The following is a 26,073-nucleotide window of genomic DNA, read 5'->3' on the forward strand; positions in this document are numbered from 1 at the left end:
TTGCTGATCTACTCACATCGTTGCGATTTCCAATATTACTGTACTAAATAGTATACTGTACTACTGTACCGTACCGGAGTATTAATACTCCGAGTACTACTACGTAGTATTAATATGTAAGTAGTAACGTTATGCACTTTTGTCGTGGGATTGTCCAATCAAAATAAATCACAAGTGCTCAATTGACAGGTCAGCTATTTCGTCAAAATAGCTACCTGCCCCTTGGTCGTAAAATATCCGAAGTCGGACCTATGACTGACGAAAGAAAGCACCTCGTGGTCGCACAGCCGCCACGGACGCCATCACGCAAACCCCCGGTCCGCGAGGGTCATTACGGAGTCAAGTGCCTTCTCGTTGGCTTGAGTGTAGTCTCTGTGGTTGTGATCTGTATTGCGGTACGGTTCCTCCCACTCCCGGCGTCGCCAGGCCAGCCCGGCGTTCCGTCCTTCCATCGGTTGATCACGGCCAACCCCATAGTCGGCATCCTTTCGCAGCCGTCGACGACGCATCCTGAATATGAATTCATTGCGTCGTCGTATGTCAAGTGGGTGGAGAGCGCCGGCGGACGAGCCGTGCGCATCCCATTCAACGCATCCAACGACACCATTGCCGATCTCCTTGGCTCTGTGAATGGGGTTCTCTTTCCAAGCGGAGACGCCGATCCCAACCGAGTGGCGGCATTCATCTACCGCCACGCCAAGGAATTGAATCGGAATGGCACGCACTTTCCGTTGTGGGGCACTGGCTTGGGGATGCAATGGTTGTTCCAGCTAGAATCCCCAACCACGACCCTCTTGGACGATCTAGACGCCGACAAGATGAGCTCCACGCTGGAATTCATTCATGGGTCAAGAAGCAGCAGTAGGCTGTTTGGGTTTAGCGCCGTATTCGATGTCATGGCAGGTCAACCGATTGCAGACTACGTCGACACGCTCGGCATGCTGGTCGATCACTTGTATGCGACACCATCGCTCGCGTCGTTCTTTCGCGTAAGTGATGTGTGTATCAATGACAATCCCATGACTTGCATGAAAGTAGCCGCTGGCGACTTCGGTGGACCGACAAGGTCGCGAGTTTGTGGCTGCGGTTGAAGCGGTCGAGTTTCCGTTCTTCGGGGTGCAATTCCACCCAGAACGAAACGCGTACGAGTTTGGCCAAGAGGCTGTGGACCACACGTACAACGCCATCGTAACTTCACAGGCTCTGTCGCATGTATTCGTGAACGAAGCCAGGCGCAACGACCATCGATTCGCTACCTCGTTGGTTGAAAGGACAGCGTTGCTATACAATCGCAAAGCGTCCGATGTGGCGTACCCCATGTTTGAAGAAGTACTCCTTTTCAACGCAACGTTGGATTAGTGTGTACGGTAATAATAATAATATAACGTGGTGTTGGTTGTTGCATTTACCGTTTAGGAAGTAACGTTAGTGACTGACTATTTTGACACCAACCTATCGCATAACATCACTTGGTTGTTCCTTCACCTCCTGTAATAAGGGGGGCTAGTACAATCGAACCACCCTGCAATAGTATATATGCTGCCCCACTACGGAAGGATCACCAGGATGAACTTCAACGCAAAGGGCTAGATGGGACAGTCCTGAGCAACGTGGCTGGCTGGTCGGCGAGGGTGCGGAATGTCGTGCAGTTTCGATGGTTTAACGCCAAATATCATCGCCATCGTATACACCCCCGCCCAAAGAATGATATGGTTGTGCCATCGACCTTGATCCCGATGGGCACACGAGTTGATTGCTGTGTTGGTAGGTAGGTTCCCGATGGAGCTGCTTCGTTAATAGCATGGGCGTTTTCCCACGTGCATATTGGGTCAGTGTCTACGTTGTAAGATCAAACGCAACTTGACGGCGAAGGCCGACTTGTCTGTTTTAGGTCGACAAGCAACCACATACGAACGTTGCACCGTGTCTGCCTGTCGGTGGTGTGCGCCACTTTCCACGTTTGAGCCCAGTCAACCCAAGAAAATATTGAGTACGTAGGTATTGGGGGCCTTCTGCAGCTCGAAGTAAATTGATCGTGCGTACCGATGGGGGACACAGCTAAAATAGTGGATGGGTCAGCATAGTCTTTGAGAGGCCCCGTGCTGAACAAATCGAACTCCTGACTGAGCGCCGTTGAACCATCCAGCGCCGTGGGGGTCAATTCGGCGATGACTATGTCGGCGAAGTATGAGACGGCCACCACAGGTCGTTGGTGAGGGCACTCGACAACAGGTTAAGTAGTACGTACTATGTAGTACTCATTACTAGCGTTCGAAACGCAACTAACTGTAAGTAACGTTAGTCACAGCATGCTTGTACCGCCTGCATGCGATGGCAAACTCGTGGGTGGTGACTGGTGTGGAACTTTGAGAGTCATCCCGAGTCTCCAGCTGGGTCTGCTGAGGTTATGAGACGAATGGGGAGTCGTACAGTACCTTGGCATCTTCAGCCAGACGATGCGCCACTCGGATATCTTCATGTTTTTGTCCTTCGTTGCAAGTGTAACTGGTACATGGAGGTTGGTGTAACGATCTCGGACGAAACGGTTTCAGAAATTCTGGATTTGGGAAAATACGTCTATAAATAAATAAATATACGCAAAAACAACTTGAACTATTATGACCAAGTTTAGTTTGGAATTTTGATTGCAACAGAATGGACAACGATGACGATGGCGATGATACTCTTGCCGACACGGTTGCAGGGACGGACGCCGGGTCTCAGAACACCCCAAGCCAGTGGAAGAAACACTTTGCAGAACAAGTTCCTCCCCTGCAAGTGGCGAGTCCACCTAGAGCGTTGCCGCTTTGTACGTATGACGAAGATGAGACGCAGATCCTCTTCTGTTCAAACGTCATATCGCAGGAAGTGGGCTCTCCAGGACATCAGCCGAATAAAAGTACTCGATCACCTTACGATTCCATGTCATGGCGATGCTCATGTGCTCTCACGACGTAGATCAAATGCAGTTGGCCGAAGTGGAGCTGCCGTTGGTGCCTCACGAGAATTACGTTGGAGATGGAGACAGCTCCAACGAATCGGAAGATCTATGGACAATCGGCGACTCGACCTTGGATCAGCCACATCCGACGTTTGATGGCCCTGTGGATGGGGCGATCCCGAATGCTGCCTCGACGACGGAAGCTTCGGCACATGTTCCTGAACACCCCGTTGCATTATCTACGTCGACAGACACTGCCGACGATGATACCGAATTGGAAGACAACGACATCCCCACATACGTCGTCACACATGCAGTCGACACTCCTGTCCACATCGAGCGCTATTTCGACAACGTCTACAATACAACCATGACGACTTTAAAGCCGGTCCGCAGCCCGTCACCCCGAAAGCGCCTACGCCTTGAACATTCCCATCTCACGGAGCCACCACAGCCACCCATCACAGAACCCTCAGATCCATTTCCACCACCACCACCCATTTCCAACGACATCGTCGTGTCACGACGACGCAACAAGCGAAATGCATCGCCATCCTCCACAGCAGACCACGAGCCCCACGTCCCATCCCCACCACGCCGGCGCCGCCGCCAAGTCCAAACGGGTGCGCCGTCAACTGTGGGTCGGGCGCGGGCCGGCAAATCGAGACGAGCTGCCACATTGTCATCCTCCATTCCCTGCTTAGACACGGCAACCTCTCTCGAAGCCAACAAGGATCCGCCGCCATCGATCAGTGGCGTACGCATTGTGCTTACGGGGTTGGACCCCGCTCCCCTCATGCACCAGGTAGGTCCGTTGGTCCTCCTGTGAATCCCCCTCAATTATTGCTTCATTGGGACTTCTAGATCCACGCGATTCAAGGAGCTGCGTTTGAGCAAGATGTGACACGGGGCACGCACTTGGTGGCGCCTTCGAACCAACTGAAACGGACGGTCAAGATGCTCTGTGGCATCTCAACGTGCCTGCACATTGTGGACGAGAAGTGGCTGGCGGCGTCCGCCAAGCTGGGCCGACCCGCGCCAGAAGTGCCCTACTGCCTGCTGGACCTGGCCAAGCAAGCCCAATGGTCGTTTGAGTTGAAGGCCACGATGTACGACCACACGAACAGACACCTGCTGCTCCGCGGTCGCGTGTTTTACATTGTGCGGCACAAGAGCATCTTGCCGGCGCCATCCGATCTGGCCAAGATCATCGAGTGCGCCGGGGGAGAGGTACGTCGTTCATGCTGCTGCTGTTGCTGCGGAAGGAAGGAAGGTATGGACACATGGGAGTTGTTTGTACGTAGGTACTCTCGACGTCGACCAAACCAGTGGACAATGTGATTGTGATTGCATCTGCCGAGGCACTGGCGGTGAAGTCGGTGCAAAAGCAACTCGGACCGCTGGCGAACGCCACCAAGTACACGACGGAGCTGGTTTTGTCTGGGGTTTTGCAGCAGAGCCTCGACTTGACGACGACGCATGTCGTCGTGGAGCATACCAGTAGCCAGCAACAACCAACCATCCAACGAGGAAAACGTTAGCGGAGCTTAACACGTTTGCGATTCTTTGATGGCCGTGGCATCTTGATGTCGACCCTTCGGCCGTGGATGATGTACAGCGCGGCGTGAAAGCTGTGGTGGATGCGGCTACGCAAGAGAATGGTCATGCAAATCAAGTGAATCCACCGCCAGGATCATCCAAGGATGTGACAGGATCAACACAGGATTACGTACAGCAGGTCGTGCCACTCGGTCGTGTCGATGGCTTGGGGTGAAGGTGCGGCGGGGTTGCTCTTGTCCTCCTGGGGCGGCGTACCCTCGTCAACGAGACTTGCATCGGTTAAGACAGACACAGCGCCAACTTCCTCTTTCAGACTGTCGGTGCTGACTTCGCCTGTGGGCTCTGTTGTTTCATCGTGGCTAGTACAAGTAGCGGACGAAGGGGATTCGAGTTGGGGGGGCGATGTCTCTACTCCTGGCGACGTCAAGGACGGAGGAGGGTCCGTTGATGGGGGTGGAGAGGATGCGCGCTGAACGACTAGGCACTTGAGTCGGCGGTCGTCGACGTCTGGAAGGAAGATGAGCCAAAAGTCGCCGGTCAGAGTCGCCACGCCCGCCTACACAAGAGAGCGTGAGAAGGGGCGGATTCTACAGGTCGTGTACCCTGTCATGACTGGCAAGGTAGTGGCGGAATTGGGCGAACCCCGCGGCATCTTCCAGCGTTGCACCAGGAGCGGGAGAGACAAAGAACTCAGGAATCTACATGAAATAACGCACGCGTGAGGCAGTGGTCGGTCGACCTTCGAGTGACTTGTATACATTGGACACGGACGTTGCGACGATCCCTTGTAGCTCGCTTAGACTCACTCGCTTGGTTACTTGGATGTCGCCCGACCTACTCGACACATCAACAATAGGATGTGCGGATAGTAGTGATATGTACGTGAGCTGTGAGACAAAGGCATGACTGGCTAGGTCGGCTAGCGCTTGTGCGTCGCTTTGAATGGCGCAACAAAATGACCACTTGCCCTTGCGAACGATGAACTGGATCGCCGCCGGTGGCGCTGGCGGCGTAGTGGTTGTCATATTTGTTGAAATTGTTGGACTAGGACCTTTCCTGAATGAAAACTCATTTCGATGAAAATAGGCCGAATTTAGTTTGAAATACGGTTGCCTTGCGTTTTACTTCACTGTCAAATCTTGCGCTTCGGCGGCAAATTTCCGCATGCCCGCGACGCCCACCGCCTCGCATGAGGATACAAGGTCAGTATTACAGCATGTTGACGCCCTGGAGATCCGCGAGGAAGCTGTCGTGAAGGGTTTGGAACTCGCATGCAACCGAGCGTTCCGTGAAGAAACGCGCCTGCACAAGGCAATGTCCAGTCCCACATCGAACGAGCTCGTGGAAGGCGTGTACTTGGCGTGCTGGTCGTTCTTCCCGCTACTACTCGAAACCCATCGATCCCTTCTGCGCAGGATACGTTTCGTGCGCAGCGTGGACCCCACGCTGCGACCTCACCGTGTCTTAACGATCCTCGTTGAAGCCGTTCCGCACATCGCTGCCATCCACCAAGCATATGCCATGCAATTCCAGACAGCAGCGCGGGCCACAGCCCAGCACACGACTCCGTCCGATCTTGTGGATGTATTGAAGAGTCCCTTGACAGCCTTGGACGCATGCACGCGATGTCTTCATGGACTGCACTCCATTTCCTCCGACGTCGCCGCAGTGTCAGCAGCGCTTGCTTTGTTGGACAGCGGGATGCATCAAGCGTTTGAGTCCATGCATCTTCGCCTTGTTCAGCGTCTGGACATCGAGAACAAAGTGCCTCATGTCGAGTGGACGAATCGAGTTCTCGTGGATGTGGCGGCACCTGTCCAAGTCGCCAACGCGCAGGGCCAGTTCGTAGATGCCACCATGTTTCTCTTCGAAGGTGTGTTGGTCGCTCAGAGTGTTCATGAAGGCTCCATTCTGCTCACCCTTCTCGCGGACACGTCTCCCATCTCGATCGTACACGCTACAGACTCTGCGATGTGCGTCGTCCTCGGCGCCACCACCGCGTGCCACGTCACCTTTGCTTCGACGGATGCCTGTCGCGCATGGCTGGTTTCCCTGGCCTCGTGCTTTACCGCCCGATTCCAGTCGGTCTTTTCTTTCGATCTGCACGCGTTGCTGGCGTCGATGCAGCAATTTCCCAAGTCGTGGCTCGTAGCCGACACCGACACGGCCAACCACGACCTCGTCGCGTCTGCTGCGATGTGGTTGATGGATCTGTCGGCACCGTCCGCCGCCGTGCCGCCGCGTTTGCATCAGGTGTACTTGATGCGGGACATGGTTCTCTACGGCCGGATCACGTCGCTCTCGACGTGTGAGTTTGGCGGGTACATTCTGGGCGAGCACGTTACAGTGCACGACACGCCGTCGTCGTCGTCCGCCGCTGCCGTCTTGCATGTGCACGCTGCTTCTCCATTTGAAGTGGAAATCACGCCAGATGACGGCGGCGACGACGGCCAACCGTCCATGTCGCAGCGGCGGCTCCTTCTCGCTCCCGTGGACCCGTCGGTTCGACAGGAATGGGTGGAGCTGCTCCAGCAACTGAAAGCGGACGTCGTCGGTGCGTCAGACGAAAGCCAAGACTTGTATTACTCGCCCTCCCATCCTTCATCCATGGTCACATCATCCCACACGACCATGGCTACGTCGTCGGAAGGTGGAAAGCATGAATCAAAGTCCACAAGTGAAATCACGAGCAATGACCAAGCTAACAAGCCAACACCAGTGCCTGAAACGACTGGCTTGAAGCCAGCTGCTCGCATGCTTGAGATCGACGACATGGACCGATTGCCCACGTCCGACACTGAAATTGAAAGCGGTGATGATGATGGTGACAGTGCAAGCTTGGACTCGATGTTGTGCGCCAAGAACCCCCGGAAGCGGTCGTTTGCGCAGATCCACTCGCCGTCGCCAACTCGGCAGGGGGACGAGAGGTTGAGTGGCGGAGTGGATGATACATCTATTTGTGCGGAAACCCCCGACGCTGTCGACCACAAGAGTCGACTCGTGAATTGTTTAGCCCAAGAGGCTTCGCCGCCGTCGAAGCGTGCGATAGCGTTTGCCTGCGACTCGGTGGACGACACGACGTCGCAGGTTTCGATTCCGCAAGATAAGGAAGGCGGCAAGGCTATTCCGTGCCTTGCTACTCGACATCATACGGCCATTGCTTCCAGTGTGATCACACCTGAAGTACCTGCACCGCCATTCGCTGCTGCAGAAGTAGAAGGCACCATATCCCATGTACCTGCGACACGGCGCCCGTCGAAACCACATAAGAAGACTAGCCGACGCACAACCAAGTCACCCACCAATGCTTGTACTGCACTGGGCCTGCAACACACTGCCAAAGTCGCCACCTCGTCCAACGCAACCGACTTGTCCGATGGGGTTCCGTCGGAGTTGCCGCCATCGACGCAAGAGATGGAAGGCGGCGCTCTCCAATTCCTGCGCGACGTCCCATTTGCATCGAAACCGTCGGACGACGACGACGCCACGAGCATTCGCATTGCCTTGTCAGGGTTTGATGATCCCACCAGCTTGTTCTCCAAGGTATGTACAATGAGAAGCTGTCCATATATATATTGTGCATGGGATATAATAATGCATGACGCTGTTGAGGTACGTACATAGATTGCAGCGATCCGCCACGCCGAGTATGAGGACGACGTAGGCCGCGCCACGCACATCGTCGCGCCGTCGGGGGTGCTCAAGCGCACGGTCAAGATCCTCTGCGGTATTTCCAGCTGCGATCACATTTTGGACGAAGAGTGGCTCCATGCGTCGGCCAAGCTGGGCCGCGCGGCCCCCGAAGTGCCGTTTTGCCTGTCCGATCCGGCCAAAGAGGCGCGGTGGGGGTGTTCGTTGCAGGCCACCATGTACGACCACTCGCGGGTCCAACGCCAGAGGCTGCTGGCCGGCCGAGCGTTCTTCGTTACCCGCCACAAGACGGTACTTCCGCCGCCGCAGGACCTCGAGCGCATCATTGTGTGTGCAGGTGGCCAGGTAAGATGATATATGGACGATAAACCACAAGCTTGGGGTTGGTTTCATGATCGGTGGCTAGATGCAGGCAGCCGCGGACGTTGGACCAGACACTATAGTGATCACGTCCGTGGAAGCGGCGGCGGCGCCGTCGATTCAAAAGATCCTCAAACGAGTCGATCGTACGCAATGCTACACCCCGGAATTGCTCCTCCGATGCATTCTGACCCAGAAGTTGTCGTTGAACGAGTACCACGTTGGGCTCCCCGATCGACATGAGAAGAAGGCGACAAGGAAGAAATATCATTAACTTAAGTGGATCGAATGTGCCAAGCAGTGGTGTTTATGGGGTTGAGGACACCATGGCGATGGGTGTGGAGGTGGTGGTGGTGGGGCGACCTCAAAGTCTAGAGTGCAGGGAACTGGACGCGTCCTTCCATGGGTGCGAAACATCAAACACGTGTCGTTGTACCTAAGCCGTCAAACACTTTAGTTGGCCATGTAGTACAACTGCATGACACGGCGACATGCATATACCAAGGCAATGCCATGTTCATCGGCAAACGACAGCTGCTTCTTCTTGGCATGCGTGGCGTCAACGACAGGTTCGTCACAACCTTGAGGTATCGTGACATCAACGAACGGCAGGAGGCGCAAGATGGATTTCGCGCCGAGGGACGCCGATAGCATTTCAACTTCAGAAGTGTGATGATGGCGTCGCTCGCTTGCTTGGTCGCTCTCTCTCTCTGCTTGGTCGCTCTCTCTGTCTGCTTGGTCGCCCTGCCTTTTCTTGGCGGTTTCAACAACACGATTAATAATATGGCACACTCCTACTAAAATCAATAGTATGGATTATATTAATATTGATACCATTGGTATCAATATCGTACTTGTCACAAATCGACTGCCCAATCGCCGTCAAGCAGAATGTTTGTTGTTATTGATGCCCAAATGCGAATTCTGGGTTGACCGGGTTTTCCTCGGATTCTCGCCTCGACCGGCGCCGTTCGGCCTTGAGGCGCAGATTGCGCCGCTTGAGGTTTCTTCGAATGCAGTAGAATGACACCATGAACAGTATGCACGCGATGGTCATGAACGCCACAAATGATGCCGTGTACCGCTGAAAACCCGTCGGCTCGTAGATCTGCAGATGGCACGATTGGAATCGTCCTTTGCTATCCTCCAGTCCTTGGAAGCCACTCGAGCAATGCTTGGTGCCGAAGATGTACCCCGGAGGAATCGCACGGCCAAACACATCGTACCATGGTTTCAAGCAGAACTCGCCAGATTTTTTGCATTCGGCGTAGTCGTACCGGACTCGACACAAACACGTACACAGGTACGGCAACGTGCAATTGCCTTGGCCCATCTCAGCGCCATTGACCACTTCTTTCCCCCACCGACCCCCTTGGGTGCCGCACGGGTCGTTCTCAAAGGCCAGAACCTACATACAGTAATAACAAGTGACATGATTGAAGTTGGGAACGAGCATGCATGTCGTCGACCTTGGTTTCATCCACGGTAAACAGCTGGGCACGGATCTCCGGCGTGACTTTGACTTTGCACACGGGCTGGTTGCAGTCGTAGCCGGTCCAGCCATCGGCGCATTGACACAGATCCGGCGCCACACACATGCCACCGTTGGCGCAGCGATAGCAGCCTTCGTGGCCCACGGGGGCTTGGCCATGGCATTGCGCGTCGTAGAACCCTTGGACACAAATGGCTACGTACTATAGTCAGTTTCGGAGCAACGACCTCTGTTTGTACGAACCCATGGAGCAACTGGACCCAGCCCATCCCGTGTTGCCTCGAGGCGCCAACGGGTACTTCTGATACAGCACCGACTGGGTTTGAATGCACTCGCACGTGTCTTTGGAGATGCAAATGCCGTGGTGCTGACACCCCGTCACATCCCCCGCAGGCGTCGTGTACCGGCACAGCGGCAGTTGGCAGTCAAAACCCGTGTACCCATCCGCACAGCTGCACACGTCTGGCCGGACACACGAGCCCTTGTTGTAGCACTCGTACACGCCTTCGCCCCGGGCGACCCCCGGGTGGTTCAGACGGACGACGCGATTGGAAAACTCGCCTTGCTGCCACCGCAGCACCCTGCAAAGCGCCGCGTCGGACTGCCGCCCAGTCGTGGCCGTGTCGTTGTACGCGTCCCAGTTGGCCTGGTTCAGCGTCGACGGGCCGGTAAAGACGGGGTTGGGGTACGGAATACCCGGCGCGCATCCGGATTGGAAGGACGTACCATCGTTGGATGTGAGCTCAATGTCATACTGCGGACAGCGTAAGTGGACGCATGGCGTCTTGTGCAAGTCGCCTGAACGCCACACACAACGAAGCCATAAAGCGTAGCCGTTGAAAAGTATCATCAAAAGCACAACTCTGGCGAAATGCATCGACCAAATAAACATACTGTATATATACCTCGCATCGCGACAAACGTGGGGGTGTCTCGAACAGCATTCAAGAGGAATCGCTGGGCTTGGGTGCAGATGGGGGTATTGCAGTCGTATCCCGTCCATCTACATGTTATGCAGTTTAGGACATGGATATGTACTCAAACCACGAGGCAGTAGTACCCCGTCAACTGGGGCGATCCGTCGGGAAGGAGAAAGATGGGAGTACCGCCGTTGCGCCGGCCGTTCCGCCACGCGCTAGCCCATGTCGGGCACTCACACGTGTCCTACAAGCAGTAGATCGATCCTCATACCATCGTCCGCATGAAAGAGTTTCGTACTGGAGCGACACAGCGGCCGCCGTTGCGGCAATCTTGCGCGCATATCGCCACCGAGCACACGACCCCCGTCCAGCCCAAATCGCACGTGCATCGGTTGGGCAAGGTGCAGGCGCCATGGACACAAGGAACAACACAAATGGGGACGGAGCAGTCGGTGCCCGTCCACCCCGTCGCACAGAGACATGTGTCTGGCGCGACGCACGTGCCATTATTGAAGCAGCCACGACGGACGTAGTCGACGCAGCCGTCGAACGACTGGATGGACGAGGCATTCACCGCCGAGTAGCGCACGATGGGGCGGTAGGTCGAGTCGGGGTCGACGGAGACAGTGGGGGACGACGGAAGCGGACACGTTCGGACAAACTCGACCAAACACGTTCCTTTTTGCCACTGCGCAGGGGACTGGTACGACCAAATGCCGGCGCGGCGATATCCGTCTTGGGTGTTGTCCCACAATGGCGGCGACTTTGCGTAGAGCGGCGGCCAGTACATGGAATCGTTCATGTACTGCGAGAAATAATTGGCAAAGTTCCAGTAGTGGGCCGGGGAATCCAACGTCGCGGGTTTTTCAAACTGCGTGAGGCTGCGCGACGAACACGCATAGCCCCCCTGGGCCTCAAACCCCTGCGACAAGAACCGAGTGTTGCCTTGGGATACGGTTGCGACAGTGTAATGATCCCAAGACAGCGTTTCCACAGTTTGGGGGTACGCTGGGTTGCCATTTGAGGGCGGATGGTTGAAGTGTTTGCTTTCCAGTGGCTCGGCCGACACGAACGTCGGTTGTGTCGGCGTGTAATACCCTACATATTGTGACGCTGAAAATTCGATATCGCGCAGAGGGACGACTTTAGTACCTTGAGTGCATACAGGGGTACGGCAGTCAAATCCACTCCAGCCTTGGGCACAAACGCAAATGTCTGGCGCGGTGCAGTTGCCTTGGTTGGCACACACGTATACTCCCTGTGTCATGCGCCGCCTTTCCACGGACGCGAGAATGCGATCAACTGTGGCCGTGTACGGCGGTGTCGTGAACAACCCAGGGATGAGAACTGGCGCGCCTGGATATGTCAAGTTGACCCTGTCTTGCCCGTACGGGGTCGCTGTGGAGTACCGCCGGAAAGGGGTGCTCCCGATGGCGTGTTCCACCGCGTACGAGTAATGACTCAGGGCTGTCGCCCGGAGCTCCAGCAACTTGCACTTCGGTTGCAGCAACGTCGACGGCCGTTTCGCGCAATCAAAGCCCATGGTGGCCTGGCACCACGCGTCGAATTCACACGGCGCGTACACATCCCAACTGAACGGACGGAAGAGGCCGTACTGGTACCCGCTGGGGTGCGCGACAAACGAGCCCTGGATGCACACGGGGATGGCGCAATCGTGGCCGCTCCACCCGGTCGGACACAGGCATGTGTTGGGTGCAACACAGACCCCGCCGTTGGCGCATATTTGATGGCACACTGGGGTGCGGCAGTCCGTGCCTTGCCACTCTGGTGTACACGTGCACGTATTCGGACCAGTGCAATTCCCAGAGTTGCCGCAAGTTTGACTACACACTGGCGTGGTGCAATTAGCATCAAACCAGCCTGACGCACACACACACGTATCGGGAAATCCGCAGCTGCCGTGGACACAAGCTTGGACGCAGAGAGGGACATCGCATGCTGGAAACGACATGTAGCCTGGAACACACGCACATGTGTCGGGCGCGACGCAGAGCTGTCGATCTCCGCATAGCCCCGGGGTACAGACGGGGATGGTGCAGTCGTCCCCGCGCCACCCCGGCGCACACGCACACGTTTCGGCACTGATGCATTGGCCTTGGTTCTCACAGATCTTGGAACATGCGGCCGTGAGTCCGCGAATCCGGTGGTTGGTAGTGTCGGCAACAATCACGAGGTTCGTGCTTGATGGAGTTTCAAACACGTCGATGCCGGTTGGTCCTTGGAATTTCGCAAACAGTGGCGGGGCGCCGTCTCGATACCCGCGCGGGGATTCGAGGAGGGACACCGGTGCCCCGGCAACAGTCTAGTTCGACGTGTCATTAGTTTGTACCAGTTGAAACGAGTTAAGGCACGACGTCATGCAGTATTACCTGCACGAATCGCCTGGTCAAGGGGGTTATCTCCAGGGAGAAGAGTCGGGCGGCAGCCTGCGCGGACGGCATCGTGGCGGACGTGACACCGTTGGCGGTGGACCCTGTTCGAATAGCCAACGAGTCGTACAATGTGTTGGCCTCCAGTGTGAGCGTGAGCAGGGCCGAAGCACTGGATGTCATCAAACCAGCATGAATAGCCGCGTAGCAAATCTGGGACGAGTCCGTGTACATGGACGTGCCAAACACTTGGGGGGTACCGCTGTTGCAGTTGGCGGGACATTGCACCGTGATCGAAGTGCCAACATCGACGTCCTGCCACACAGATCGGATCACTCGGCCAGTTGAGTCGTACATAGTCACGCTAGTTGAGCTACAATGGGTGGCCATGAGAAGAACTGCCATAGTGCAAGGATATATATATCACAAACCCTGTGACGAGGGGGTCGATGGGGGGGGATCCCGTACACGACTGGACTGTGCGACCCAAGATGTTCTTGCCTCCTTCGTAACTCGACACGTTGCGGCGAACGGCGTTGTAGTAAACGTTTCCTAAACTACATTGAGTGGGGCATTTCGTGGTAGGGAGAATCCGTACCCACGGCCGGCGACACTTTTTGATCCATGGCGCCCAATGGAGGATCGTACGACCCACACCCCGATGGACTCAGGATTTCAAACCCCCGAGTCGAGCACGTAATCCGCTCCATCTGCGTCATGGACACCATGTGCAACGGTTAGAGGCAACAGATTTCGTTTCCAATCGCCCACCACGTACCACCAACGCTGATGGCGTGACTGTTCGAATGTGGGACGAGATCGAGCTGGTTACATACACGCGCTCATCTGTAGCCATGGCCACTCCTGTGACATGGAGCGACGCTTCGTCCGCCTTTCCATCTGTCTCACCAGCCACAAACGGCCCTACACCGGCTACAGTCACCACGCGGTCGGACGAAGCGATGCCTTGCACTGTCGCTGAGCCGTAGACGATGCGCCTGACGCGATGGTCATCGGCAATGATCAGAGTATTGGTCGGACCGAGGGTGATGTCGGTGGGGTGGTTGAATTGGGCATATGTCAAATTTCCGTCGCGAAAGCCGGCGACCCCCATCACACAGGGCGGGGCGCATCCTAGCATGGGATTGGATTGCAGGATGACATTACCGGCCAATGTGGTCGTGGTGCCGTCCACTCTGCACACAATATAACATCAATCCATCATAATTCAGTTTTCATATACAAACCCAACGCGGCGGATCACGTGGTTGCCAGTGTCTGCGACAAATACAATGCCTTGGGGGGTCACAGCGATGCCCATGGGGCTATCAAACGTGGAATTGTTGGGGCTGCCATCGGCCAGACCTGGCTGCGGCGATGCAATCGACTGTAGTCATATTTCGTTCTTCATGATTAGTTCCTTATTTGAGTGCTGGTAGACACTTACTTGTGCCAATGTCGCAGTCTCGGTACCGTTGCCACACCGCCCTCCCAAACACAACACGCGTTGCGATTGCAGATCGATTACCCGAATCCGGTGGTTGCCCGTGTCGGCCACGTATATCTTGACGACACTGCCGCCAGACTCCAGAACGGCGATGCCCGTGGGAAATGAGAACCGCGCGGCGCCGATGGGTCCGTCTATGGACCCCCGCACGCCGTCGCCTGCGATCGTCACTACGTCTTGGGTAGCGCTACGAATCTATCAACCATATAGCAGTGTGCTCCTCCGTGTTTGATAATACACCTCAAATCAAACACATACCAGTCGGATGCGATGGTTGTTTGTGTCCGCTACATACACGTTGCGTTGGCTATCCACAGCAACTCCTCGCGGGAACGAAAACTGGGCCGACGCCACGGGGCCGTCCTACGTGACAAGCCATAGTTGCACTTGGAACTTGCAAACGCAGCATTTTGCCTTTACCTGAAACCCGGGCTGGCCAGAACCAGCCACGGTGGTGACTTGCCCTTGAGCCGTCGACGGTTGGCTTGCAAAGTCCCATCTGTCGGTCGCATCGTCCACGTCTGGCTGTCTAGTTAACGGACCGGCTTGGTAGCCCCAACATCGCGTTGTGCAAGTTGCGTAGCTGGTGGTCGAGGACGGTGTCAGGCAGTCGGCACCAGAGAGTAGCACACAGACGTGGCTGACGTTGGGATGACCATAATCGTAGCGATGCGTGGGCACCGCAGTCGACACGACGAATGGAGTGTCGGTGACCGTGGGAATGTTGACGGGCAAGACCGACCAATCCACGCCTTGGATCTGAAAGGCGTCGTTCTGACACATGTGGCATTTGCTTTGGACGCCAAAGCTGGAGCAAACGTGGCGCATGTCTTGGGCGTTGGAGTTGACACGACCCGCGTATTCCACGGTTTGCGCGGGGTCCTTCTGGTAAGCAAAGGGCCACACTGGTGACACGACACTGTCGCACCATGGCTGTGTGGTCCAAGTGCGGTGGACTCGCATGGACGATACGACGCCGACCGACGGGACGAGCAGCAGCAGCCACTGCCTCATTTCGATCGTCGGATCCTTGTTGTGCCCCTTGGCGAAATCCGGATAATATCCTGACCACCGGATAATCTACCACTTCCAACAGAAAGCAACATCCGAGCGAGAGCGACATGGAAGTTGCCATCGTGTAAGGCATGATGTCATTGCGCCAACTTTGACGATGTGGTTATCCACAGGAACATGGTTGGGAGCGGGCGTCTTGGGAACAAGATTGTCCTGCAAGACGTCGTGAATAAGACCAACAAACGTGCTGAAATGAGGAAAAACTGTGTGTTGCTCAAGTTGACCCACCCCAAGTCGTCTGCGATGCTATTTCCGTCTGGCAAAGTAGTTCCTTCCCATGTTGCCGCCATCCTTGTCCAATGCTACTGTAGGTGGTGTGCACGGGCCAGTCCACCGAAGAAGGGCTCAAGGCAGCGGCCCAAAAGGTCGCCCAGCTGCTCAAGCACATTGATTTCCACGTGTCGTTGAGCGATTTTCAATTGGAAAACGTTATCGGCCGCGCGGACGCTGGTTTCCGCATCCTCGTCGAGGAACTGGCCTTGCGATACCCCGACGTCACCACGGTATGTCTGCCAGCGTGCACAAGACCTCATTCTGGTTGGCACTACACACGATGTAGTACGAGCCCGAACTGTACCCGGCCCTGGTGTTTCGAATGGCCAAGCCCAAGGTCCACATCCTCATCTTCGCCAGGTACATCAATGCTTCTCCTTCTTCACGAGGTCCCATGCATCACGTACATGCTAGTGGCAAAGTCGTGTTCACCGGCTCCAAAGAGACCCGACACTTGCGCGACGCCTGCGCCAACATTTCCATCGTAAGACTCTCGACGTTGAACTGGATGCTAGCCTTATATGATAGATCTTGAACGAATTTCGCGACATGAAAGCTCAAGTGGAAACATAACCTGAATATATGCAATTGCTTTACATCTTTTGCATGGTTACTGCGACAGAGTCCAACGTTCGTCTTGCACATGGCACCATAACCAAACCTTGTCACACAACCCTGTCTAAAGCATAGCACAAGGCGTGCCCACCCTCCAAGAAGCAACCCCCCAACACATTTGCATCTAAACCTTGTCGCGCATTGTGACGCATTCACTGTTCCGTTGCCTCCGTTAACTGCTCTTGCGACGACATGACGTCTTGTGCACAGGCCAGTGTCGTTTCTGGCACGCCTGTGAGCAGTAGGCCATGGCGTTGCACCGCGCGCACTTTTTCCACTTGCCCTGGGCGCCGCAGCTGCCGCACACTGTCGCATTTAACGGCGTTCCTTCGTCGTTTTTCCGATTCGGCTGCTTGTCGTCACACAGGTTGAGCTCCCACATGTCCCCGTACACAATATCATTGCGCATGGTTTCATACCCGCCGTACAAGATGGCGCGCTTGCGGTGGGGATCGAACGTCAGCGTGCACGCCGCCCGGGAGCTCGGCCACGGCACTGCAATGGATGATGCGTTCAACTTGGCCCATGATGCGGTGCCGTCGGCGTGGTGGGTGAGGCGGTAGCCGTCGCCGTAGTACTTGGAGCCCACGGGGAGTTCTGCGTACCCTCCAAACTGGTACATGGTGTTGTCCATGACAATCGCTTGGCTTTCGCTGCGAGGCCCTGGCAAGATGGGCGGCAGCATCGAAGAAGAGGACGGCGGCGGCGATGGGAGCCACGTGTGTGACGCCAGATCGAGCGTGTAGAGCGTGCGCTGGTACTCGTAAAAGTCGGCCGTGTCGGCCTTGCCGCCAAACACAAACAGTTTGTGGCCATGAATCCATGATGTGTGGAGGGACAGCGACGGCGGCGGTGCCAGGTCCGTCCCGCGTTGCGCAAGCACAGACCACGTTTTCGTCTGGAAGTTAAACACGTCGATGCGGCCGACGGCGGTCGCGGACGAGCACGTGAGTCCGCCCACGAGGATCATTTGGTGCTGGTGCACACTCGCCGTGTGTTCGTTTCGACTGGCGGGTTCGTCGGGCATGCGCCACCGCTTCCACTCAAATGTGTCGACGTTGAGCTGGTACAACGACCCGTGCCGTTCGTGGTCATCCACCAAGTCGTCGTTGAGCGGCGTGCCGCCAAACACGTACATGCACCGATCGTACACGACGGCGCTGTGCCCAGCGAGGCAAGGAGGCACTTGGCCGACGCCCGCCACATCCTTCCACCCCTGCGTCTTGAAGTCGTACACGTGAATCTGGACGTCGTTGTCCTCCGTACCAAACATCGTGGTGGACCGCCCCCCGAACACGAGCAGCCCCGTACCGTCCGGATGCAGCACCGTCGAGTGGAAGAAGCGCGTGAGGTGCGTCCCGCTCGTGCCCATGATCCGCCACCGTCCGTCCACCGTGCACGCCGCGAGTTTGGCCTGGATTTTCTGGCCCTCGTCCGCCAAGTACGCCTTGGGGGGGACGTCCGACCACGACGATGACGCCGCACGTCCGGCTTTGATTGGCTGCTTTTGCGCCTCGATCGCCAGCACATGCCAGTCGTCAAACGAACTGTCGTACAAGTGCAGGGCAGCGTACGCGCGTGCGCGGGCGTGCAGACATCGCACTACGTACGTGTTGGAGCACTGGGACACCATGAACGGGATCACGTGGTTGCAGTCGTCCACGACCTTGTGGAACCACTCGAGTTTGAGCGCGGCTTGGGCCCGATTCGAGTACAAGTTGTCGCCGTTGAGGACGATCTGGGGGTCCCGTTGGAGGGGCGGGGCCAGCGACGCCCGAAAGCTGTGGTACTCGTCCAGCACGGTCGAGTAGTGGGCGTACGCTTCACGGTACAGTCCCCTTTGGTAAAACCCATTGGCCGTCGCCTTCTTTGTCATGATATCGCGCATGCGACCGAGCGCCGCCACGTCCATGTGGTCATGGTTGTTGAGAACGCCATCGAATGCGTTGGTTTCGGCGGGGGAGCAACCGTGTCCAGTGTCCGTCTTGGCCGGCTTCTTCTTCTTCTTCTTCTTCTGCTTGGCCATGGCGTCCGATGGTTTCTGAACCCGCTCGACGCCCACCGCTTGCAAGTCGCTCAGAGCTGACACGTCTGTCACGGCGGGAAACGTCACAGATACCTCGCGCATGGTCAGAGGCAGCGAGAGGGTCTCCGGCAATGACAGCGTCGTCTCGAACGCGTAAAACTTGCGGTAGTCGCCAACGGGGGAGTGCGGCACGGCCAGCAGCAACCGATCCGTCAAGAGCGTCACGACAGTCCACATGGCCACTTGGAGGTACGCAATTTCTTCGAGCGTGGCCGACACTTGGCGCACGTCCAAGTCGGAGGTGCCGGGTTTGCGCTTGATGGAGATGCGGGTGAAGAGCGGCAGCACCGGCTGGGTGACGGGGTCTGAGTTGGTCGGGTCGGGTAGGGCGAGTGGGCGGCCAAGGCGGGCTTGGGCGTCGATGTAATCCAAGTCTTTCCACGAGCGGCAGCACTGGTCGGGCGGTTGGAACTCGGCTTTCACGACCGAGTAGCACCCTTGCGAGTTCATGTGCATAGTGCCCACGGACCAGTTCTCGTTCTGGACGTCGTCCCAGTGGGTGTGCACCATCACCGCGACGTCGCAGCACCCGGTGCCGCCCAGAATCTGGACGAACCTGAAAGGAGACCCGGCGACTTCCACGCGGAGTACGTGGTTGATGCGCATGTGCAGCCACGGCGTGGCGGCCCAGAAGCGGCTGGCCGTGTCGAACGCTGAATGCAAAATGGCATCTGTGACACCAGGAATCGCTTCCATGCCGGCGCACACGCACGGCCGCGCTGCCTCGCCGGAAAAGGGAGTGTTCATCTCGGTGCCGTCACATAGCGCGCAACGAGATGGAATGTTGGTCGCGAACTGGTCGGCGATCTCGGCAAACGCACGCGGGGTTTCCGAGTCGGGACGACCCACAATCGTGAGGTTGAGGCTGCCGGCGGCGGCGCCGAGACCTTCGCAGAGAAGGCCTTCGTACTTCAACGGACAAAACACCCGAGAATTGGGCGCGAGGGACGTGCGGAGCACTTCGAAGTCCGACGCGACCACTTGGCCTGAATGGATGATCGGTTCCACTTTGAGGATGATCGAGATGGGTGACAGCACGAGCAGTAGAGTGGGCGTTTGGTGGCGCGGTTGCTACGACAATCCCATAGCTCAGCGATAAGAGAGCCAAGTCAGGCAAGAACAGTACCTGGTATTCATCCACTGACGACACCCATTGACGCAGCCGGACCTATAATACAAGTGTCAATGCATGCGACTTGCATGTACCTCATGAGCGTCATCGCAACGTACAACATTGACCCAGCAGTCGTAGTCCGCTTCAAAGAGGTGGGACTCTGGCGCCTTGGACAGCGGGATGCGACGTTTCCTCGACATGACAATGACCGCGTCGCCTCCAGCCAGATATCACAATGATGATTCTTATTTCACCAAACAATTCCAGAATAATTATTCACCTTGGTAGGTTTATACGGTTCCGGATAAAACGAAATTATGAAACCATAATCAAATGCACTACGTGGCCTTGGTGCGGATGAGCGACTCAACTAGCCCTGCGAGCGCATCTCGGTCCTCCGTGGACGTGGCAATGTAGTCGTAGGACTTCGACTTGTCCGCACCGATGGACAAGCACAAGTTGTCGTCGATGTCAGAGGCAGCGTGCTTCTTGCTGAAGCCGGCCTTGCCCTTTGTCACTCGTGTGAAGGACGACACGGCTTGATGCGTGTAGTTGATGGACTTTAGCTTGCCGTCCCATTCATGCACGAGCATGTTCTTCTGGTCCTTGTCTAGTACGAGCACATGGGCTTTCAACTTGCCCAGCCACGAAAACTATCGTCAATAGGATGAGTACATACTCGGAACACATTTCAGTATGACAACACTACTGTATATACATGAGGTCGCACCGTTCGGACTTGGTATTCTCGCGTCAACCGAGTAGGTGATCCTGGAGCGCCTTCCGCACTTGCATCGGATGACAGGGAACTCACGCGCTACGGCACATACATGAGGAACAGCTCGGGCAGGTAGAATATCCTAGGCATAGGTCAACATACCCGCAACAACGGCGGACTGTCGGTGGTGTCGCTGACCCTGCGCTGATGCATCGCTTGGACTGGATCGTCGGTCAAACTAATTTGTTTCTGGAGGATTTCCAACGAGTGTTGCCTTGGCAGCGGCGCCATCGGAGGGCTCGACTTCGGGGATGACGGGGCTCCATGGGGAAGTATAAAGCGCAGCGTCTTGGCCGCTTTCCCCACATCTCTGAGGAACGCCGTGATGTCCATCAGAGACTTGGACCGAACGTCTACGCCATCGACGGCCACGAGCCGACTGCCCAATGCCACGCCTCCATGCAACTGGATAACGCCCACTCTGTCCGGTGAGGTTGGCACGGGCGCAAACCCTTGGACGATGGCGGCCTCGGCGACTGCGCTGTCGAATTCAAGACCAAGTGGGCCCGGAGGAACTGCCACGGCCACACACGATGTTGGCCACCCGATCGGCTCCGACGTCGTGAACGACAGCACTTTGCGATGTCCAGACAGCGCACGCAAGAGCTCGGTGGTCTTGGCGAGCGGTAAAGTGGTCACGTCAAAGCCGTCAACTGCCACGAGGACTGAACCAGGACGAATGCCACTGAATTCGTCGACGGCACTGCCAGGGGTGACCCCTTGCACGACTGTGCTCGACGCAATCGAGCTGTTCAAGGCCACGCCAATGGAACCTGGGGGGACGGACACGTCAATGAACGGCTGCGTGAGCACGGACGAGGATGTGCCGCCTCGAACGAACGTGAGTCGTTTCGGAACGTCTGTGAGTTTCTTGAGCAGGTCGATGGTTTGATGCAGCGGGAGGCGTGACACGTTCAGGTGGTTGACAGCCACAAGGACGCTGCCGGGACCGACCACGCCACTGCGTTCGAGAGCACCGGGGGATCCATTTACAGGGCGAAACCCGGACAACACGGTGCTGTTTGTACAGTTGCCATCGAAATCAACGCCGAGGGAGCCTGGGGCGACGTCCACCATGACCCGGAACGCCTTGGCGTGTAATGCTGCCATGTCATCCGATGTAACCAGTGCGATTGTCTTTGGCACCAACGTCAATTTGCCCAACAGCCCAAGCACGTCGTCGCGAGGGAACGAGCTCACGTCGATGCCGTTGACACTTGCCACGAAACGTCCTGGAAGGGTGTCACGATGAGGCTGATAGTATGATCGTTGAGCATCGGCGGGGGTGGCAAACCCCGTGATCAGGACATGTTTCCCCTCAGAGCTGTCCACATTCAAACCCAGGGACGAGTCTGCGATGATCACTTCGATGCTGGTGGGGCTATAGGGGGATGCTTGCTGCGAAGGTGTCGTCGCAAGCAGGGGGCTCTGAGTCCGGTAGCTGACAACTCGTTTTGGGAATGGTGTAGCGTTCCACACTGCCAGTGCCTTCGTGGCGTCTAATGTCGTGAGGTCGACCTCATTGACAGCCACCACGACGTCACCCACACGCAGTTCATCGACAGAAGCGACTCTCGTCACTGTCAAGTGCTCCAGTTGGACACTAGACCCAGTTGGAACTTCCACTTGAACCAACGCGGTGCACGTGGGCGGTGCCATGCTGTAAAACTCGATGGATTTCTTCTGGTCTTTAAGCTGGCCAAGTAGCGCGACCACCGCCTCGCGGGATTTAGTGGACACATCCTGGTCGTTGATTCGAATGACGCGACTCCCACAATGGACCCCTGCGTGTCCCTTTAACGGACTCGTGTCGAGGACAGTGTCCACGATGGCGCAATAACCGATGGACTGATGAAGATGCAACCCTAACGGACCAGGCGACACCTCCACTTGGACAATTTTGCCCACGTCATACGGGCCTCGCACAAGGCTAGACGGAGTTCGTGAAAATACGAGGTCCCGTGGCTTGTCGTGGGTGGCAAGAAGAAGTGAAATCACCTACCGGATTTCGGATTGGGTTGTACCCCATTCAAGACTATAGGGAACTCTACCTCGCTCAACGACTGATGTTCCAGCGTTTGTCCATTCAGCTCGATCAGGCGGTCGCCAGTCCGGACCAAGTCTTGGTGAACGTGCATGGTCCCTCGAACGGCTTCAAACTGACCAACATAAACTCCCCCCGCAGCAGCATTTTCTACCAGCCCAATGCCCAACTTGCCAGGAGCGACCTGAACGCGCGTGAATTGACGCCCCAATGAATCAACTGTGGGTGCCATCGCGATGAAATTCCCTTGTGGGGGACACGTGGAGGGGGAACTGGTATATTTAGCCGGTACAATGACACCATGTGAAACTGAATGTAACTGTCGAAGGTCATCCAGCATGGGCCGCAAAGCCGCCACAACGGGGGCTGAGGCCACGATCGAATGCCGAAAGTGTCGTGCAGCCTGTCCCCCCAGCTTTAAATTCTGCGACCAGTGCGGCCAAAAGCTGCACGTGAAAAAGTCCACCAAGCGAACCAAGCCACATCTCGCTCAACACAAACTTGACCTCCAAACTACTTTGAATGCTCCAGAATCGTCGAATGGGACCCAAGCCTGGTTCTGGGGCAGTCAAGCACTACCTAGCGTCAAAGTTCCAGCGAAGCCAATCCACGAGCACGAGCTAAACGAGAATCAACAAGAAGATATCAACAACCCTCCGCCTCGAGCAAGAAATCACCGGAAGTCGTATAAGCGACCCCGAGAAGCCACGTTGTTGCCACTACTCCAGTCGTCTGCAGCTTCTGTTGATGCATGGTCCGCTCCCAAAGTGACGTTATCAACAGCCCCCCAAGTCAACTTAATTTGGGGGCAAACATTCGAAAAAGCATCGGCAGAACTCGAGGCGAAAGAAGCGATGCTGGCAGCCGAAATCGCCGCAAACGCCCAAATTCTCGCACACATGGAAGCTCAAGCCCAAGCCCACGCCTTTCAAGACGACGACGTATTCAAGTTTGCATGCAAATCGAAACGAGACCTCGAGCGCGCCCTGGCGCTAGACAAAGCCGCCCTTTCTCGCGTCCGAGGCCAGTTGGTCCAACTCGGTCTTAATGAAACCGCGGTTAACCACACGAAATTGCACATCCAACGCCTTGAGGGCATCGAGGAACTCGCTCGTGCACGTCGACTCGCTGCAGCCAGTCGGGTTCAGGCGTGGTACCGTCGGCAACGCCAGCGCCAGATGATGCGGGGTCGGCTGCGAATGAAAATCTGTCGCGGGTACCTCCGCTACCGCTACGTGAAGCGCGCCCACGACGTTTTTCCGGGGCAATTTTTCTACTTTTACGACCGCAAAGTCATAGACTCACACGCGTGCTTGGAATTCGTGGGCGATTTCAGTCGAGGCGTGTACAGCCAGCCATTTCCGGTACATTTTAGTCCACATCCCGTGCACCACCTCGGCGCGTGCGCCACATGCATCCAGAGATGGTACCGCGGCATCAAAGCCAAGTGGCGGCGTGTACTTGAGGCCATTCAGCGGATGGTGCTGGACAAAGCCAGGGCAGTGGCGTTGCAGCGGAATGCCGCCGCGACCAAACTGCAGGGGCTCTTTCGGTCTCGACAAGCCAAGCGACGGCTGCAATTGCTCGTGTCGTCCACATTTAAAGAATGCGTCGACCCGGCTACGAATATGACGTTTTACTACAATGCGAAAACACAAGTGAGTCAATGGACGCGGCCAAAGCTGTGGAAACCAGCTGCTGCAGCTAACACCACAAAGCCACGACGGCCGAAACTGAACCTGAACGACATGGACACGCCTCGTCGAGTGCAATTGTGTGCTGTGAAAATCCAAGGACTGTTTCGAACGAACCTGGCGACGAAAAAGCTCAAGCTGCTTGTCGCGCAAACATATCAAAAGGTCCTGGACCCAGACACCAACCAGTGGTACTACTACAACGCGAAGACGAACGCCAGTCAGTGGGCTAAGCCTGCATTGTTGGGAACTGGCGACATGATTCATCACGCGTCCTCCTCGACATTAAAGGAACCCCGACGACTGGCAACCAAAACAAGTCCGTACGATGGCCTCCTTCCCACGGCTCGACGGAAGGACGTTGCCGCCGTGAAAATCCAAGGGCTCTTCCGCACTCGCAACGCCCGCCGCCACCTCCGCCACTTGATCGCGCAAACGTATCGAAAAGTGTTTGACGCTGACGCCAACATGTGCTACTATTACAATGCCAAGACTGGGGAGAGTCACTGGACCAAGCCAACATTACTCGGTGCCGCCGACGTCCCTGAACCTATTGCCTCCGTGTCAAACGTCACCACCGCCCTCCCTTCAACTGCCTTGAACACCTTACCAACCCCTCGCCGAATTGAAGTCGCCGCCACTAAAATCCAAGGGCTGTTTCGAACACGCAACGCCAGACGCCGCCTTCGCCATCTCATCGCTCAAACGTACCAAAAGGTGCTCGACGTCGACTCCCAGCAATTTTACTACTTTAACACCAAGACTGGCGAGAGTCAATGGGGTAAGCCTATCTTGCTTGGCACTGGCGACATGGAAGAGTTGGTCCCGCCGCCCCAGAATACCCCCCGCCCCCGAGTCAGTCAACAACGTTCCCCCAAGCTGACAACATTATCAACTCCTCGCCGAGTTGAAGTCGCCGCCACTAAAATCCAAGGGCTATATCGCACACGCAATGCCAGATGCCGCCTTCGCCATCTCATCGCTCAAACTTATCAACGGGTGCTGGATACCGACTCGCAGCAGTTTTACTACTACAACACCAAGACTGGCGAAAGTCAGTGGGTCAAGCCAGTGCTCCTGGGCACAAGCGACCTCGTTGATGAGACACAGGTGCGTTACCCAACGAATCCCCGCAAACGAGGGGGCGACCCGAGGGCCTTCCTCGTCGGCCTCAACCCCGTCCAGCAACTCCAAGCTGCCGCTACGAAATTGCAAGGTCTGTTTCGAGCTCGACTCGCTCGACGTCGACTGGTCGGCTTGATCGCTTCCACATATCACAAGTTTGTGGACGAGGAATCGCAAGCCAGCTATTATTACAATGTCAAAACCGGTGAAAGTTCGTGGGTCAAGCCAGCACTGCTCCGGTCCGACACTCTGCCACGTCAATAGTAACCACTACTAATGTAAGTTAGCCCAAGTACTACGTAGTAAGCCTGTTAAACTCCAAACTACGGGAGCTATGGTGCACGCCACCTATAAACTACCAACTTTTTACAAAATTTTCTGACTCCTATTTCATACTAGTATTCATTACTCAAAATTTCAGCAAATTGAGACGTAGAATCAATGTGGTG

The 26,073-nt window shown here is 56.1% G+C and overlaps 10 protein-coding genes across 11 annotated transcripts; 5 read left to right on the top strand and 5 right to left on the bottom strand.

Moving 5' to 3' along the window:
* The first annotated feature begins 223 nt into the window (after positions 1–223).
* H257_06114 (hypothetical protein) lies at positions 224–1,404 on the top strand. The gene is made up of 2 exons (XM_009831226.1): positions 224–989; positions 1,039–1,404. Exons 1-2 carry the CDS (start codon positions 252–254, stop codon positions 1,357–1,359), a joined length of 1,059 nt encoding a protein of 352 aa, XP_009829528.1. The 5' UTR covers positions 224–251; the 3' UTR covers positions 1,360–1,404.
* A 1,251-nt stretch (positions 1,405–2,655) lies between these two features.
* Positions 2,656–4,482, top strand: H257_06115 (hypothetical protein; the record flags this gene model as incomplete). The annotated part of the gene is made up of 4 exons (XM_009831227.1): positions 2,656–2,899; positions 2,959–3,746; positions 3,806–4,171; positions 4,246–4,482. The coding sequence occupies 4 exons, from the start codon at positions 2,656–2,658 to the stop codon at positions 4,480–4,482; spliced, it is 1,635 nt and encodes a 544-aa protein (XP_009829529.1).
* H257_06116 (hypothetical protein) lies at positions 4,165–5,538 on the bottom strand. Its single transcript, XM_009831228.1, has 5 exons — positions 5,384–5,538; positions 5,260–5,335; positions 5,104–5,199; positions 4,675–5,057; positions 4,165–4,587 (listed from the first exon to the last, which is right to left on the bottom strand). The coding sequence occupies exons 1-5, from the start codon at positions 5,524–5,526 to the stop codon at positions 4,479–4,481; spliced, it is 807 nt and encodes a 268-aa protein (XP_009829530.1). The 5' UTR covers positions 5,527–5,538; the 3' UTR covers positions 4,165–4,478.
* A 104-nt stretch (positions 5,539–5,642) lies between these two features.
* On the top strand, positions 5,643–9,308 carry H257_06117 (hypothetical protein). Its single transcript, XM_009831229.1, has 3 exons — positions 5,643–8,044; positions 8,126–8,497; positions 8,559–9,308. Exons 1-3 carry the CDS (start codon positions 5,666–5,668, stop codon positions 8,784–8,786), a joined length of 2,979 nt encoding a protein of 992 aa, XP_009829531.1. The 5' UTR covers positions 5,643–5,665; the 3' UTR covers positions 8,787–9,308.
* On the bottom strand, positions 8,877–9,166 carry H257_06118 (hypothetical protein; the record flags this gene model as incomplete). Its single annotated transcript, XM_009831230.1, has 2 exons — positions 8,877–8,948; positions 9,014–9,166. The coding sequence occupies 2 exons, from the start codon at positions 9,164–9,166 to the stop codon at positions 8,877–8,879; spliced, it is 225 nt and encodes a 74-aa protein (XP_009829532.1).
* On the bottom strand, positions 9,302–15,868 carry H257_06119. Of its 2 annotated transcripts, XM_009831231.1 has the most exons (15): positions 15,242–15,868; positions 15,080–15,184; positions 14,762–15,016; positions 14,562–14,701; positions 14,093–14,510; positions 13,913–14,024; positions 13,746–13,866; positions 13,315–13,687; positions 12,077–13,247; positions 11,223–12,022; positions 11,065–11,168; positions 10,910–11,007; positions 10,248–10,802; positions 9,982–10,199; positions 9,302–9,920 (listed from the first exon to the last, which is right to left on the bottom strand). In XM_009831231.1, exons 1-15 carry the CDS (start codon positions 15,833–15,835, stop codon positions 9,414–9,416), a joined length of 5,571 nt encoding a protein of 1,856 aa, XP_009829533.1. In that variant the 5' UTR covers positions 15,836–15,868; the 3' UTR covers positions 9,302–9,413. The 2 variants fall into 2 exon arrangements, with proteins under 2 accessions (XP_009829533.1, XP_009829534.1); XM_009831232.1 differs by lacking the exons at positions 14,562–14,701; positions 14,762–15,016; positions 15,080–15,184; positions 15,242–15,868 and having other exon boundaries at positions 14,093–14,552.
* A 40-nt stretch (positions 15,869–15,908) lies between these two features.
* Positions 15,909–16,768, top strand: H257_06120 (hypothetical protein). Its single transcript, XM_009831233.1, has 6 exons — positions 15,909–15,959; positions 16,009–16,159; positions 16,207–16,398; positions 16,455–16,528; positions 16,583–16,652; positions 16,697–16,768. The coding sequence occupies exons 1-6, from the start codon at positions 15,943–15,945 to the stop codon at positions 16,739–16,741; spliced, it is 549 nt and encodes a 182-aa protein (XP_009829535.1). The 5' UTR covers positions 15,909–15,942; the 3' UTR covers positions 16,742–16,768.
* On the bottom strand, positions 16,637–20,207 carry H257_06121 (hypothetical protein). Its single transcript, XM_009831234.1, has 3 exons — positions 20,100–20,207; positions 19,996–20,037; positions 16,637–19,940 (listed from the first exon to the last, which is right to left on the bottom strand). Exons 1-3 carry the CDS (start codon positions 20,181–20,183, stop codon positions 16,956–16,958), a joined length of 3,111 nt encoding a protein of 1,036 aa, XP_009829536.1. The 5' UTR covers positions 20,184–20,207; the 3' UTR covers positions 16,637–16,955.
* A 15-nt stretch (positions 20,208–20,222) lies between these two features.
* On the bottom strand, positions 20,223–23,071 carry H257_06122 (hypothetical protein). The gene is made up of 4 exons (XM_009831235.1): positions 22,813–23,071; positions 20,864–22,759; positions 20,714–20,800; positions 20,223–20,636 (listed from the first exon to the last, which is right to left on the bottom strand). Exons 1-4 carry the CDS (start codon positions 23,035–23,037, stop codon positions 20,322–20,324), a joined length of 2,523 nt encoding a protein of 840 aa, XP_009829537.1. The 5' UTR covers positions 23,038–23,071; the 3' UTR covers positions 20,223–20,321.
* Positions 23,072–23,143: 72 nt separating this feature from the next.
* On the top strand, positions 23,144–25,949 carry H257_06123 (hypothetical protein; the record flags this gene model as incomplete). The annotated part of the gene is made up of 1 exon (XM_009831236.1): positions 23,144–25,949. The coding sequence occupies one exon, from the start codon at positions 23,144–23,146 to the stop codon at positions 25,886–25,888; it is 2,745 nt and encodes a 914-aa protein (XP_009829538.1). The 3' UTR covers positions 25,889–25,949.
* Positions 25,950–26,073: the final 124 nt, after the last annotated feature.

The sequence above is a fragment of the Aphanomyces astaci genome, assembly GCF_000520075.1.
Source record: "Aphanomyces astaci strain APO3 unplaced genomic scaffold supercont1.12, whole genome shotgun sequence".
NCBI lineage: Eukaryota > Oomycota > Saprolegniomycetes > Saprolegniales > Verrucalvaceae > Aphanomyces > Aphanomyces astaci.